At 36.9% G+C, this 17159-nt stretch overlaps 2 protein-coding genes across 2 annotated transcripts in view; both read right to left on the bottom strand.

The window, feature by feature from the left end:
• Nucleotides 1-8019, bottom strand: part of LOC135222120 (alpha-2-macroglobulin-like) — a 31566-nt gene extending 23547 nt beyond the window's left edge. The window contains 10 exon segments of the mRNA XM_064260289.1: nt 72-281; nt 854-962; nt 1904-2058; nt 2561-2688; nt 2691-2714; nt 2717-2893; nt 3749-3897; nt 6141-6353; nt 7369-7586; nt 7936-8019. Of these exon segments, the coding sequence (XP_064116359.1) occupies nt 72-281; nt 854-962; nt 1904-2058; nt 2561-2688; nt 2691-2714; nt 2717-2893; nt 3749-3897; nt 6141-6353; nt 7369-7586; nt 7936-8019 (1467 nt within the window).
• Nucleotides 1-16861, bottom strand: part of LOC135222122 (alpha-2-macroglobulin-like) — a 149352-nt gene extending 132491 nt beyond the window's left edge. Inside the window, exon 1 of the mRNA XM_064260291.1 lies at nt 16730-16861. The gene's annotated coding sequence lies outside the window, so the exon portion shown is untranslated. The remainder of the gene's footprint in view (nt 1-16729) is intronic.
• Between the last annotated feature and the right edge of the window lie 298 nt (nt 16862-17159).

The raw sequence follows: 17159 nt of genomic DNA, 5'->3' as shown, positions 1-17159 counted from the left end.
ATGTTTTGTAGATAGTTATTCTTGTGTAGTGTTTAAGCTTGCAGGAAAAATTTGGAAAACAGTCGACTTACTCTGAAGTTAAACGGCAGTCCCGGTCTCACGTTTTCTTCAGGGGTGATGGTTTCTAAAATGGAAGATGCGAATTGCACTTCCACAGAAGCTGTGGCATTCGCGACGTTGCCTGTTCCCTCTTCCACAAAAGAACCTTTCACTTTTATTTGATATCCGACGTAACCAATGTCAGCCGTTGCTACACTGACTTCGTCACAACCGCTGAGTGTCTAAGGAAGTATTTATAGAATATCTAAGATGAAATAAATTCATTATTCCATAATAACATTAATCTTACAGCTAAGACAAGAGTTTACTTAGGCGAGCAAATCCTCCATTTGGAAATATAAATTTTCAGTTATTCACTTGAACGAACAGGCTTTAATAGAATCCATTAAAAAATAACAAGAAAAAATATTCTAAAACATACAAAAGTAGGTATATACACATCGTTTTAAGGATATGAAATCATCCGTCGTACTGCATAGCAACCTTAAAACAATAAACTGTTCACAGAATGTTTTTTCTGAGTGAATTAACATTTATTCTATCCTGAACAAATTCAATACGCACGAGTACCAAATAATAAAAACTGAGACAAACAGATTTTTGAGGTTTATCAATGATTTTTTGTCACAAAGGGAGGTAAACACCACTGACAGGACGACTGGATGAGTTCATCTCCATTTTCAAATTGTCTGCTAATGAGATCAATTCGATACGATTTTCGTTTCTGGTATATATATTCATGTTTTACTTTGAAAACAACAAATCTCTTGTTTGCAAACAAGTTAAAGCGTACCTTCTCCACATATAAAAACGGGGTTGGGTCATCGAAGTAAAAATGATAATAACACGACCTGGTCAAAGACAGCTTAAGAGTCCCCTTAACAGGCTGACCATAGGTGTACCTATTGAGAAGAAATTTCAGAATAAGGATCCCTGAATGTGTAATTGAACATTTTTCTTTAAACTCTATGGCGGTGCCTGACGAACTCGTTGTCTGTCTTCTTTTAGTGATACCTTTGACGTTAGATTAATTGGTTCAATATGGCGACCTGGTGCTAAAGTATACAACGAATCTTTGTTCCCACTAGGGGAAAAGTAGCAGTACTTACTATTGAAAGTATGACATGGAAATGAATATATAAAAGGGGTTAATTAAATAAGAATAACACACATACACATACAGATATATATATATATATATATATATATATATATATATATATATATATATATATATTATATAATTAAAGGTAATGCCACGGAGGAAAATGAAAAACGAGAACTGCCTGAGATCTCTCGGTCTTAACGACCCTTTACTTAGGGCAAGACTGAACAGAACAATGAGAAACACAGTACAGGTAAGCATACATAAACGGGCATTACAGGATAAAAAAAGTGACCAGGACCTTTTGTTAACCCTGCAATGTCCGTTATTATATGCTATTGCGTTTTCTCATCACGTCTCATATAGTATGTGATCAAGTTATTCACATATATATATATATATATATATATATATATATATATATATATATATATATATATATATATATATATATATATTATAGCTAAGAATGCAGGGGGCCAAAATCTGAGGATAAGTATGTATAAAACCATGGGTTTTATACATACATGGGTTATGGATGCACATGTATCCTTTATAAAAGTGGGTAACGACCAGAAAAAAACCTTGGGAACCACTGTATATAGATATACGTATGTGTGTATGTATACGTTTCATTTTAGCAGGATTTCCTCATTCATGATCTATGAAGTAAAATTCCTAATTCTAACCCCTGACACATTTCCTATTTATTACTGGGAATATGATAAGTATACTCACTTGGCACATACAGAGAAAACGACCTCTGTGTCGGTTGCCAAGACATATGGGGGTGGCTGAATGGTGAGGCTGAAATCTTGGCAACACATATTCTTCCACTTTGAACTCTGCGATGCTCTTGTCTCTTCGGTTCTTACTAAAATCTGGTAAGTGCCCTGCAAAGAATGAAATCATAAGTTCTCTCAGTTTCACCTCAAACTTGTTCTCTAGTCTTTCCGATGACAGTTTGTTCTATCGTTATTGAACAGCGAGAGAGCAACAATGGCTTGATAAAGAGTTGTAAGAGTATGCTCACTAGGGATATACATGGTGTCCATAGTTTCAGTACCATTACAAGTATTTATTGCTCAGAAACCATATAACATAGATTAATGCAGATTTTTTTTAGAATGAAGTGCTCTGACTGTAAACTTGAGGAAATGTAGAACATTCTACAAAAAACTGCATTACTCTGTTATATGGTTTCTGAGCAATAAATATTCTTAATGGTACTGGGACTTTATGGCCACCATGTACTTCCTTCAACGAAATCTAGACAGCTCATTCGTCTGTAAAATAATATCAAAGAATCCCTAGGCACGCTAATGCCTTATCTGATCTTCGAAGAAATCCTCACCTCTTCCACCTCTTAGCTAACTGGAAACCTCTTCAGCTAACTGGAAGTCCAACTGCAGCAGTCCAACTGGATTGGGAGTGTTTTTTCCATTGCGTCAGCCTTCTGCCACTAGGCGATTTGATCCATATCTCTGGAATGTCTTCATAAGAAACGAGAGCTCTCGTTCCAGCAATGTCAGGATGCGGAACTGCACTAACTGCCCGGCATGTACAGATATTTGTCGGTTTGGATAAAAGTCTGGGAGAGGGACACAAGAATCAGGTCGCGTTTTTCGGAGATGGAGGCAGTGTTTATTTCTCCAGAAATTTCAAGCACAGAATTATAGCCAGTGCTGCTGGGAACTGTCACATTCACACAGCGGTATCCGCTTGCAGCTGTACAGGAGAAAAATGCTTTGTTAATGAAATTCAGATTTTTTGTCATACGCTACCACAGTCCAACAAAAGAATATCCATAAACTATATATATTAGCATAAAGCACAAAATTCTTCTTCTTCTTCAAACTCTGATATTCATTATCTTCTCTTCAGGCTTGAAATCAATACTAGTTGTTGCTACTGTCGTGCTCCCACTGGTAAGGCTTTCATATCTAATATTTGGTACTTCAGTGTTCCCCGTATTCCCAGGGGATGCTAGAATCCGCAAATAGTTGAAACCCCTATAAAAATGCTGAAAACTGCCCATTTCGTTAGTGAAACTCAAAGAAAAACCCCACATAAAAATGTTTCCACCTGGTCTTTTAATAGTTTTATCACAAAAAGTGCATATTAATATGAAACTGATGACAAAACCCAGGAATTTGTGGACATTTCTCATAGAAAAATACCGCGAATACGCGAATTTACAGCGAATAATGGGTAGACATGGTCCATAGAGAAACCGGCGAATGCGTGAGTCCGCGAATGTCAAGAACGCGAATACGGGGGTCCACTGTATCTTTAAAAAAAGCATTTGAAAGTTTCTTCAGGTCCATTATAATTCCATGATACCAATAATGTATCCGAAGTATTGGAGTGCTTCCAGTTTTGAAAAAAAAATTTGAAAACAGATACGTCAATACCTGAAGTCTTTTATCTTTAATCTAGGGAAAATAACTATACGGAATCATATTACCATATGAAAGATATCTGCATACAAACAAAAATAAAATAAGAAAAACAGAGAGAGAGAGAGAGAGAGAGAGAGAGAGAGAGAGAGAGAGAGAGAGAGAGAGAGAGAGATTTACTTACCCGTTTGTTCTAGGCTGACCTGGGACACAACCTCCGAATTGTCTTTGAGCGAGAAATTCAATGTGATGTCTGGTGAGCCGATGAGGAAGACGCAGACTGACGCTTCCTGCCCTCTGACCCATTTCCTTGGCGTCGTGATTAAGTATGAGCTGAAAGTTATTATTATTATTATTATTTTTATCATTTTTAGAAAGTCCCAATACGAATATTGGCCAGTTACTCGGAAACATCGCTGAACCTTGAGAAGTGAATTGTAAGATAAATAGAAAAAAACAATAGTATATAAAATCAACTCGCTTAATTCTGCCATTCTCTTTAACAGCATTTGCCTAAAAGAGAGTCTTCTACCAAAGTATTATAATTATTATTATTATTATATATTTTATCACTACTGTGGCTTTTGATTGTCAATATTATAGCCTCGTTACGGAGGTTCCTTAGTTCATTATTATTATTATTATTATTCTAAGTGTGTAAAAATGAAGTAGTAGCATAAGATTTAAAGACTATTTAGCAAAGCAAGACTACCTACTCTTGTAGTTGTGACCATTTGAGGATAAAATAATAAAAATAGGAAGCGAGAATGGTGAAATAACTATACAATTTAACAAAGTGCATGATCTATGCCATATTCATAAATAAATGCTGACACAGATTTTGTTTGTATGGTGTTTTTACGTTGCAGAGAACAAGTGGTTACTCAGCAACGGGTCCAACAGCTAAGCGTGACTACCGAACCACGTCGAAAGTGTACTTCTATCACCAGAAACTCACATCCCTAACACCTCAATGGAATGCCCAAGAATCGAACTCTCGGCCACCAAGGTGGCAGGTCAAGACCATTCTGATAAACTAGTGGTGGTTTCGAATTCTTTCACAACCCAAAACCATTCGAGTGATATTATTCAGATGTAATTTTCCCAAAGAAATTGCATATATTATTATGCCTCACCAATGTCAGGTCAAATGAACTGACTACTATTTAAATTGATTGAATAAATACTGAAAAAACGAGGTTGATGGTGTGCGCTACGCTGCGTCGGAATCCAGCGCTGCACGTCATGCCTCTCCCCTCCCCATACCCACCCTATCCCCACCTAGGGTGGACAAACAGGTTTGCAGGAACAGGGTGTATGTGTCATATCTCCCTTACCCTCCCGATCCCCTACCTACCCTGTCCCCATATGGGGCGGACAAACAAGAAAGATCGATACTGATTTTATTATTACAGAAGATAACGTAAACAGTTAGGAGTGGGACGCTTTATATACTCAATGATGTAGATAAATTTTGTAATAAGTAGATGATTTTGTAATTGCATGCAGGCTTATTTTTCCGTTTCATCAAAGTATAAACGATATTTACAAGCTCGCAAATGTGAGGTATACTTCTGACCTATGCCAAGTTCACACCCACGCCAAAAATAGTGACAATGACGATAGCTTCTCAAAATACTGTATTAACAAATGAATATTCCCTGTTTCGTCATCTTTTTTTCCATGGGTTTTCTTTAATATTTGGAACAATCTCTCCATCTATTACTCATAGAATTTTTATTTTCAAGACACAAGCGATGTGCCCGAGTTTACGCTATTTCGGTTTTGTATTATTATTTAATGTTCTTTGCTTGTCTTTATTATGATGATATAGCAATAATACCTGTTACTCACATTCGCGTTTTCAGAATTAAAATTGAATTGCTTACCAAGCTGAACCTTGTTTTTACTTAAAGTTTGCAGTTTATATGTAGCTAGTCAGCTGCGGTGCTATTTTATATTTCTCTCTCATTCTTCGATCGTTGGCTAAAACCCATACAATTTTCGCTTACTCGGGGAGTACCCCTACAAACTACTTTGTTGTTGTTGTTGTTGTTATTGTTGTTAGGGGGTGGTAGGAAAGGTCTTTGGAACAGCTTAAAAAGGAATTTTAGAATAGGATATTTATGATTTATCTATTAGAATGAAAATGTAAAAGATAAACAGTGCGCATGTTAAACAGTACAGAAAAATTATTATTAATAAAATATAGCGCATGCATTTTAATTATCGTTGGTGAAACAAGGCTCTGTTTGACCGTAGACTTTAGCAGGTTTTAATTTACGTTAAGTTAGGAATATAATGTTTACAACTTATTCGTTAGGGGGAGAATCTTGCACGCGTCCCGAGTAAGCTATAACGGCTCCAACCTCTATTGTGATGTTCAGCCTCCCTTAAGTGATAAAACCTCATGAAAATAACAAGATCTTACATTAATTATTGATCATGAAACCCTTTTGACGAACAAGAAAGTTTTTGAACAATAATGAGAGAAGCACAAGGAGAAAAATTCATAAAAAATGCAGCTCATCATCGTCACAGGGCAGTGGAAATTAGAAACATTCGAAAGGCCTTACTCGGAGCAATCCCAGTCGTAAGGACAGCACTGGAACTGCAGGGTGAGTGGACGACAATTGGGGCCTGTCGGATCGGGGCAGTTTCTGGCGACACATTCGGTTTTAGTGGCGTCTCCGTCCGCCTGACAGGTGCACTTCTTGCAAGGCTCGTCGGCTGGGCTCCAGGTGTCCCCAATGGCATAGTACTGACCCCTGTCCGATCTGCATGTTGTACTTGAGGGGAAATGCGAAGAGTTTGGTCATGTGGTCGGCCACGCCAGAGAAAGATTTTCAATATTTTCCAGAATGTTACACATGTACTGGATACATATAAGGTATAAAAACGCTTTCACAGAACACGGAAGTCCATAACAAAGGGTAATATACCTGATGAATCGGTTAAAACCACAAACATGTGAAAATATACTTGATGAATCGGTTAAACCACAAACATGTGAAAATATCCAAGAGATGTGGCTCAAGAAATGTTTATGGAGGGTACACTAAGGAAACAGGCAGGGAAGAATTTTTATCTCTAGGCTGTGAGAGCTATTCTATGAAAATCTGCAAATCAATAGGAATTCACCATTTTGAATCGGTTAAAACCACAAACGTGTGAAAATAACCAAGACATGTGGCTAAAGAAATGTTTATGTAGGGTACTCTGAGGATACAGGCATGGAAGAGAACCTTAGGCTGTGAGAGTTATTCTATGAGAATCTGCAAATCAATGGGAATATATCAATTCTAATCAGGTGAATTCTAGTTTTCTAGACATTGACAGGAGTCTACTAACCGAGAACTGTTCCATGACTACCTTATGCTGATTTCTAAGAGTTATTCTCATTAATTAATCATTTCTGTTTCGGTTAGGTTAGGTATCATCCAAAAAGGCAGCCCCGCATAGAAAAGGGATTAAGGTAAGAAGAAAGAGAATCATTTTTACTTCGGTAAAGAAACAGGGAATGACTTAAGGTGATTTTCAACTGAACAAAGAACGGAAATTACCAGCAAAAGATTCTAAAGATGTAAACAGGAGGAAAACCTCGAAGCAGTTGCACTATCAATCAATTGTTAGGAGAGGGTGGGCAGTAAGATGGAAGAAAGAGAATTTGAAAGGAGGTACAGTAAAAGGAACGAAAGGGGTTGCAGTTAGAGGCCGAAGGCACGCTGCAAAGAACCGTAACTACCAGCTCTCCTCCTCTCATAACATGATCTCAAATCACTACGATAAAAAAAAAAAACTTACTTGTCACAAAAATATTCATCGCAGCATCCCGAATTGTATGTTCCAACGACGACACAATCTCTGTGAGGTTTTGCGGAACAGTACTGATGATACAAAAAATTGTAGCAATTCTTAACGATGCGGTTATCCCAATAACTGTATTCGCAAGAACAGGTTTGGCAGTTCTCTTTCAAGCTTTGATACAGGTGGTGCACGGTCCCGTCCGCTGATGTGCAGGTCTGTGGAAGGAAATTGGCGACGCTTTTACAAAAGCATTCAGATGCTTAACCGTACTGAAATCATATGTATTTACAAGCATAAACATAAACACTGACACACACATTATTTTTTATATGAAAATGACATTGAAATGACTTACATTTCCGTCACCGTAGTTGACACGCTAGTTGTCACTTCAGATGTAACCTCAGTTGTCGTCGTCGTAGTCGTAAATATTGCTGTTGGAATTGGCTTAGTTTCTGTCACCTTGACATCTGAAAAAGTTAAGTTTAAACCACCATCGACTTCTCTTACTTTTAAAGATCATGCCATATAAAGAATCACAATAAGTTGTACTTCAAATTATACCTGTGTTTTAATATCCCTGACTGAAATGCACGGAAAGCACGTCGATGAAATGAGATGACTATGAGACGATTTTTCCTCTGCCATCTGCACAAATTCTAATCCTCTGTGGGATGATGACGGGGCCAGAAACTTGGACACTTAAGAGGAAAGAGGAGGGACTGCTGGAAAGAGCCGAGATGAGGATGGTGAAATGGACTGCTGGAATATCACTACTGGAGAGGAGATACTATGTCCATGGAATAAGAAGAGAAGAGGTGGAACCAATCAAGAGAGCTAAGGACATGACAATAATGGGGAGAGAGAGAGAGGAGTGTGAGGCGTCAGCGGACCAGATGGATGGATGTGAGGTGAGGTGAGGAGGGATATGGGTGAGGTGGTACTGGGGGAAGAAGATGCAAGGAATCTAGTAAACAGATGGAGAAAGTCGACTCGAGCGGCCGACCCTGCTATATAGTTGGATTAATAGATGGGATGGTGATGCATTCACTTCTTTTTATTTGGCATTCTCAGCAAAACATCATCCACAATGCTACTTCACGTGATAAATCAAGAAACACTACTTTACTTGATTTTTTTTCTTTTTTATCGTTCTACAATAAAAGAATAGTTATGGATAATTTCTACCGTTGACATAAAAGACTCAGACTGTCTCTCTCTCTCTCTCTCTCTCTCTCTCTCTCTCTCTCTCTCTCTCTCTCTCTCAATTCAAATACTCAAGAAGACAACTTAAGGTAACCAAGCTCTTTCCATTTACATAAGGGACATCGAAATATCATCTTTTATTGATTGTACAACTTTTCTTTATATATATATATATATATATATTATATATATATATATATATATATATATATATATATATATATTCTACACTGTCAGTGCTTTGAGGATTTGGATAAAAGCAATCAGGCAACAAAGCAACGCAAGCAACATTAAGCAAAGCAGCATGCACAACTTCAGTCCACGAGACAATATCAATCTAAAGAATATGTATTCTTCTATAAGCTGAAAAATATCAATATCACTGACTAAGTACAAGTTTGATTATATAAAATTTATAAGGCTGAATCATTTCAATTTCTTCGACGGTCTTAGTTGAGCAATTACATAAGAATTTATAGAGGTTACTTGCTTAAGACAATATTTTACATTTTCCACTTATTTACACGTCGAAAGCTAGATACTAAACTATTAGGGGCAGAAGTTAATTATCAACCTTTTCTACAAAGGAAACAAAAAACACCTGTTCTCCGCGCATTCAGTAACGTAGCTTCCCTCCCAGCCATCATCTCCGACGCATCTTCAGGCATTAAGAGTTACTTCTGCGCTTGGGTTCAGAATTGGTCAGTGACGCTCTCCTTTTTCCGCTTCTGGAAACCATGGCATCGTCTGGAAGGGAAATTTAGGTCCAGTTAATGGGGCGAGTTTATTCTTCTGATTTTTATTGGGGAGGAGAGAGAGATGAGATGAGAAGAGACCTTACCTTACAGACCTTACATCTTGTTCGGGTTGCCCCAGGTCCCTCAGTGTGAGGCACCTCTAATGTCTACCAGAGAGTTGCTAGTACATCTCCCGGTATATTTTGCATCTTCCAATCTTGGATGGTCTGGGATGCAGCTGAGATTTGTCAAGCTTATTCTTAAACACATCTACGTTCACTCCTGATATATTCCTCAGATGAGCTGGCAACGCATTGAATAGACGCTGCATTATCGATGCTGGTGCGTAGTGGATTAATGTCCTGTGTGCTTTCCTTATTTTTCCTGGTATAGTTTTGGGCACTATTAATCTACCTCTGCTTGCTCTTTCTGATATTTTTAGCTCCATGATGTTTTCGGCTATTCCTTCTATCTGTGTCCATGCCTGAATTATCATGTAGCGTTCTCGTCTCCTTTCTAGACTATATAATTTTAATGATTGTAGTCTTTCCCAGTAGTCAAGGTCTTTAACTTCTTCTATTCTAGCTGTAAAGGACCTTTCTACACTCTCCATTTGTGCAATATCCTTTTGATAGTGTGGGTACCATATCATATTGCAATATTCAAGTGGACTACGAACACATGTTTTATAAAGCATAATCATGTGTTCAGCTTTCTTGTTTTGTTTTTTGAAGTGCCGTAACAACATTCCCATTTTTGCTTTACATTTTGCCAATAGAATTGCTATTTGATCATTGTATAACATGTTCCTATTCATCATCACACCAAGGTCTTTAACAGCTTCCTTATTGTGATTGTACTCATTATTAGGTCCCCTATATGCATATATCTTTCCTTCTCTGTCTCCATAATTTATTGATTCAAATTTATCAGAGTTAAATACCATCCTATTTACCTCTGCCCAATCATATAATTTGTTAAGGTCTCTTTGTAGCGCGTTCTTATCTTCATCACAAGTAATTTCTCTACTTATTCTTGTGTCATCGGCGAAACTACTCACTACCGAGTCCTTAACATTACTGTCTATGTCTGCAATCATAATAACAAACAGTATTGCAGCTAACACCGTACCTTGTGGCACACCGGATATTACCTTAGCTTCATCCGATTTCTCATCGTTTGCAATAACTATCTGTTTTCTGTTGTGTAAAAATTCTTTTAACCATCTTCCTACTTTATCCACGATATTGTGTTTTCTAATTTTCTTCGCTAATATATTATGATCTACCTTGTCAAAAGCTTTTGCAAAGTCTAGATAACCACATCTGTTTCATTTCCGCTTTTCATATTTTTGTATATGTTCTCACGGTGGACTAACAGTTGGGTTTGTGTATTTTTTCCGGGTACGAAAACCATGTTGTCCTATATTAAAAAAATTATTAATTAAATGTTTCATAATATTTTTCTTCACACGCTGAAAATTGGAGGGGATCTATATATGCAAAACAATGGTGACAACAGGCCTAAATGTTTTCAAGTAGCAAACCAAAATATAAACCTTGTGGCAATCGAAATATAAACCCGTTAGCAACCAAATTAAAACCTGTATCAACCAAAATATAAACCCTGTAGCAACCAAAATATAAACCTTGTAACAACCGAAATATAAACCTGTAGCAATCAAAATATAAACACCGTAGTAGCCAAAATATAAAACATGTAGCAACCAAAATATAAACCCCATAACAACCAAATATAAACCCCGAGTAACCAAAATATAAACCCCATAACAACCAAATATAAACCTCGGAGTAACCAAAACATAAACCCCATAACAACAAAAATATAAATCATGGAGTAACCAAAATATAAACCATGTAGCAACTAAAATGTAAACCTGTAGTAACCAACATATCAGCCATACAGCAACAAAAATATAAACCTTGTAGCAACCAAAATATAAACCTGCATTAATCAAAATATAAACCCGTAGTGACCCAAATATAAACCCATAGCGAGAAAAATAAAACCCCATAGCAACCAAAATATAAACGTTGTAGTGACCCAAATATAATCCCGTAGCAACCAAAATGTAAACCGTATAGCAACCAAGTAATAGACCACGTCGCAACCAAAATATTACCCCGTAGCAACCAAAATATAAGCCCGTGGCAACTAACATATAAACTATGTGGCAGCCAAAATATAAACCATGTAGCAACCCAAATATAAACAATGTAGCAATCCAAATATAACCCCTTAGCAACCAAAATATAAACCCCATAGCAACCAAAATATAAACCCCATAGCTACCAAAATATAAACCCCACAGCAACCAAAATATAAACCATGTTGCAACCAAAATATAAATTTCGTATAGTAACCCAAATCTAAACCACATCGCAACCAAATATAAAAAAAAAATTTCGCAACCAAAATCTAAACCACATCGCAACCAAAATATAAAAAAAATTTCGCAACCAAAATATAAACCATGTAGCAACCAATATTAAAAGCCTGTAGAAAGCGAAACAAACCATGTAGTAACCAATAAATAAATTCTGTTGCAACAAAAATATACTAGAAGAAATGTATTAATAGAAAAACTAAATGAAAACATACGAATCAAGTCTAGTTTCATTTACGTGTTAATTCAATCGAGCATTTATTTATTGAAGCGCACAGGTGTCTTAGATTTCAAAGACAGAAGGTCGAAGTTTTTATGAAACTTTTCTTTCGTGTTAGCATCTGTTTGAAGACTCGCTGGTGTTTACAGCTGTCGAAATCTCGGAACAAATGCGTGACAGGTGTTTCTGGATTTTTTTTTTTTTTTTTTTTTTTTACGTTCCATGGAACCAGTATGGTTATTCAGCAACGGGACCACTGGCGTGACTTGACTTCCAAACCACATCTTGAGGGTGGGTTGAACTTTCCTGATCTCCAGAAATACACATCTCTCACACCCCAGTGGAATGCCCGAGAATCGAACTCGCGGCCAAGGCCATACCGATCACGCCACTGAGGCGCTCTTTGTATTTGGAGGCCGGCATGAAAAAATGGAAATACTACATTTATGTTAGACCCCACAGTAATTGTTCAAAGCATTTCGAAATAGCGAAACATAAGTTTGAAGGAACTCGAACATAAAATTCAGGCCAAAGTCCAGGTGTTTCAGGAGAAAACCTCAGAGCAGCTGCACAACAACAACACAATTGTCAGGAGAAAGTGGAAAGTCAGATGGAGGACACTGTAAAGAACGTCGCGTAATACATACAGCGCATCGCGCGAGGCGCACTGATGACTCTGCACCCTAACTTCTAGTTTCAGTTTCAGTAATTGACAGATCAAAAACCCTAATCTTAGCTGAGACTGATGCTGGGTAATACGTCAATTCTAATCTTGTTTACTTTCTTACTTCTGTTCGTGACTTTAAAAGTATTATTATAATTGGTATTCATAGTGTGGGGTTCCGGGTTGCATCCTGCCTCCTTAGGAGTCATTCACTTTTCTCACTATGTGCGTTGTTTCTAGGAGCACACTTTCCTGCATGAGTACTGGAGCTACTTTGGCATCTAGTTTTTCCAGATTCCTTTTCAGGGATCTCGGGATCGTGCCTCCTAGTGTCCCTATGGTTATAGGTACAATTTCCACTGGCATATCCCATATCCTTCATATTTCTGTTTTCAGGTCTTGATACTTATCAAAATTTTCCTCCTTCCTTCTCATCTACTCTGGTGTGCAATGGTATTGCGACATCAATGAGTGATACTTTCTTCTTGGTTTTGTCAACCAACGTCACGTCTGGTCTATTTGAACATATCATGATTATTTACTTATTGTAAACACCTTTATTCGTACAATACCAATATAGAAAACATACTTTAGTCGGAGTTCTTTCGACTCAAGGACCTTTCAAGGGTGAAAACCAACTTGGTTGCGATAGATGCTCCGGACAGGTGTACAGGTGCGTGTTACTTTTAGCCGGGGGTGTGTGGGAGGGAGACACACATGCAGGTGGGGATGGTTACTGTTACTTTGATTGTACCCCATCTGCATGACTGCCAAGACGGACTATAAAGTATACCGTGATCGCGTGTTAGTACACATAAAGAAATTCGAGGGAAGCAGAACGAGATAGATAGATAGATAGATAGACATAAAGACAGACAGACAGACCGAAAGCAAAAAGGGACACACACACACACACACACACACACACAGAAACAGGCGGAAAAGAGAGGCTCAGGCAGATCTATCAAAGAGATGGAGAGATAGACGACATTTGGTGTAAAATTAAAATTCATGATGAAACGAAATAAAATTGGGTCCTGGTTGCCAATGAGACTTGGTACTTCTAGGCGAGAAGAGAGAGAGAGAGAGAGAGCGCTGAGACGAGAGGAGAGAGAGAGAGAGACGAGCAGAGAGAGAGGAGAGAATTAACGTGAGCTGAACGGAGAGAATCTTCACTTCTAAGAAGACGTAGCTTTTAAAAATAGAGATCAACTAAATCATACCGTAAAATACATTGTTTGTCTTGTCAAGTTATCCCTAACGTGAAGTGAACGTGACAACAACGTGTTACTCGTGGTCCAACACGTGACAGCCTAAATCACTTCACCTGCAACTCAGCTGTCATGGCAGAGAGAGCTTTCGCTTCTATTCCAGACCCGGAACCTGGACTGGAAATGATGACCTAAGGTTATGTGCTGCAACATTTTTAGATAGAGGGGCGTGCAACTGGAACATCAGAGGTTGAGGCAAGGGTGCAATAAATTACTACCCTAATACTATTCTCCTTGCATTTGATTACGTTTTTATCTATTAGTTAATTTATTAATTAATTTTTTCAACATGTTGGATCTCTTTCTGTATTTCCCTTTACCTCCTCTTACTGCTTCCTAATGAACACCTTAATATTCTTTTGAAGCTTGAATTTCAAGTCAGTGGCCCCTTTGGTGGGCTTGTTCCATATGGATAGGTTTCATCTTCTGAATAATAATAATAATAAAAACCTAGAGGCTGAAGTAGCTCCAGGACTCATGCAGAAGAGTGTGATCCTAGAAACGGCACACATAGTAAGAAAAGTGATGGACTCCTAAGGAGGCAGGATGCAACCCGGAACCCCACACTATAAATACCACCCAGTCGAATTGGAGGACTGTGATAGAGCAAAAAAAAAAAAAAAAATTATAATAACAACAACAATAATAGAAAACGATAAGGCAAACATCCTCTGGGACTATGGTATCAGAACAGATAGGATGATATGTGCCAATAGACCAGACGTGACGCTGATTAACAAAATCAAGAGTGTCACTCATTGATGTCGCAATACCATGTGACACCAGAGTAGAAGAGAAAGAGAGAGAGAAAAAACATAAGTATCAAGCCTGAAAATAGAAATAAGAAGGATATGGAATACGCCGGTGGAAATTGTACCCATAATCATAGGAACACTTGGAGACACGATCCCAAGATCCCTGAAAAGGAACCTGAAAAAACTAAATGCCGAAGTAGCTCCAAGACTCATGTGGAAGAGTGTGCTCCTGGAAACAGCGCACATAGTGAGAAAAGTGATGGACTCCTGAGGAGACAGGATACAACTCGGAACCCCACACTACAAAATCCACCCAGTCGAATTGGATGACTCTGATAGACCAGAAAAATTGTGAGTCTCATAAACTTCACTATGATGACCTCACCACCACAAATGTGTAGTTAGGTTCATTATTGGAGAAAATAGATGGTGGTCTACTACTAAGCCAATGAAAATGAACTGAAAGAAATAATTCACAAATACCTCAAAAAGAATGTAACAATTCCGTCGGATCACATTCTATTTTCCAAATGGAAGCAATAACATTTCTAGCAAACAAACATAGAGTAGAAAACAGACCAGCACACATACATACAGACATAACACTGACAAAACGCAAGAGAGATCGACCAAGGAAGACTAATAAATGACCAAGGCTTACACACCACACACACACACACTACACACACACACACTACACACACACACACACACACACATACACACACACACACACATATATATATATATATATATATATATATAGATATATATATATATATATATATACATACTAGCTGACAACCCAGTGCTGCCCAGGAAAACTGAATACTCTCTCTCTCTGTCCAAGTCCTGTTAAGATAGTTGGTTCAGGTATATTTCACTTCTCACCCCTATTCCTATCAGGGCTGAACTTGGACTTGAATGGCATCTTTGGGAGTGTCACTATTCATCCCAGCGACGTCGAAAACTATGGATTAGACACTAATATCTGTTGTTTGCAGTTATTTTTACATGTAATTTTTACATGTCACCCCTTCCCATACCAGCACCCCTTGGTTGCCAGTGACGTCTTATCTCCCCCCACAACAAGCCCCTGCACACCCCACAGTATTCTTTCCCAGATCATAAGTCGTATGTATGCCAAATATGGTTGAAACTGCTCGTTGCATTTCTAAGTGCACAAAACAAACACACATACCTCCATTTATATATATATATATATATATATATATATATAGTATATATATATATATATCTATATATATATATATATATATATATATATATATTATATCATCATATATATATATGATATATAGATATATATATATATATATATATATATATATATATATATAGAATATATATATAGATATATATATATATATATATATATATATATATATATATATATATATATATATATATATATATATATGTATATATATATATATATATAATATATATATATCTATATATATATATATATCTATATATATTATATATATCTATATATATATATATAGATATATATATATATATATATATATATATATATAGATATATATATATATATATATATATATATATATATATATATATATATATATATGTATATATATATATATATTTTATATGTATATATAAATGTGTGCGTGTAGTGTGTATAAAGGCATTCAGCTACAAATGTCCACGCATATCTAATTCACTGTACGACCTGAATTCTTGGTTCCGTGGTTCGCGCCCATGAGCCGACGAATTTATTATCAACTAAAAAAAAATTCCCATTCGGTTAACATATATGAAAATATATTAATTCCGAGGTAGAGCGAATTGGATATTAAAGAACATTTGTAGCTTAATGCGTGTGTATAAATCACCGTGAGGTGATGAGACTCGTATATACATATATATTTCGGAGGTAGAGTGAATTGGATATTACACGACACTTGTAGCCAATTACTGGCATATAAATCACAGAAATGTGAGAAGAATTCATTCATATATATATATATATATATATATATATATATATATATATATATTATATATATATATTATAGGTAAATAACACAGAATTGTAAAATCTATTTACCTTGTGGGATGATATGTAGAACTAGCATCAATGTGTCTTTCTTGTCACTACTTCCACTATTTTGAGAAACTTTCTTCCAGGCAAAAGCAGGAGAGAGAGAGAGAGAGAGAGAGAGAGAGAGAGAGAGAGAGAGAGAGAGAGAGAGAGAGAGAGAGCACAGTGCTTCCACCAACGACGAAAACTGAACGCCGTCTGCTGCATGACATAGGTATACTACTGTTATTCTGCGGCCGCCGAAGACACGATAAGTCACACCTGCACCTGTGCTGCTACAGAGATACATTTTTATTCCCTGATTCAATTTATAGTCACATAAAACTAACCTCGTCTTGCGACGCTGGTAAAAGCAGCTTGTGATGAAATCAATTTGAAATTTGTTTTTACTTCTTTTTATTTGGGGGAGAGGAACAATGGTATTCGTATCTATATC

The sequence above is a fragment of the Macrobrachium nipponense genome, chromosome 3, assembly GCF_015104395.2.
Source record: "Macrobrachium nipponense isolate FS-2020 chromosome 3, ASM1510439v2, whole genome shotgun sequence".
Lineage (NCBI taxonomy): Eukaryota > Metazoa > Arthropoda > Malacostraca > Decapoda > Palaemonidae > Macrobrachium > Macrobrachium nipponense.
The sequence above is the reverse complement of the archived record's forward strand: the minus strand, read 5'-3'. Positions and strand labels throughout refer to the sequence as shown.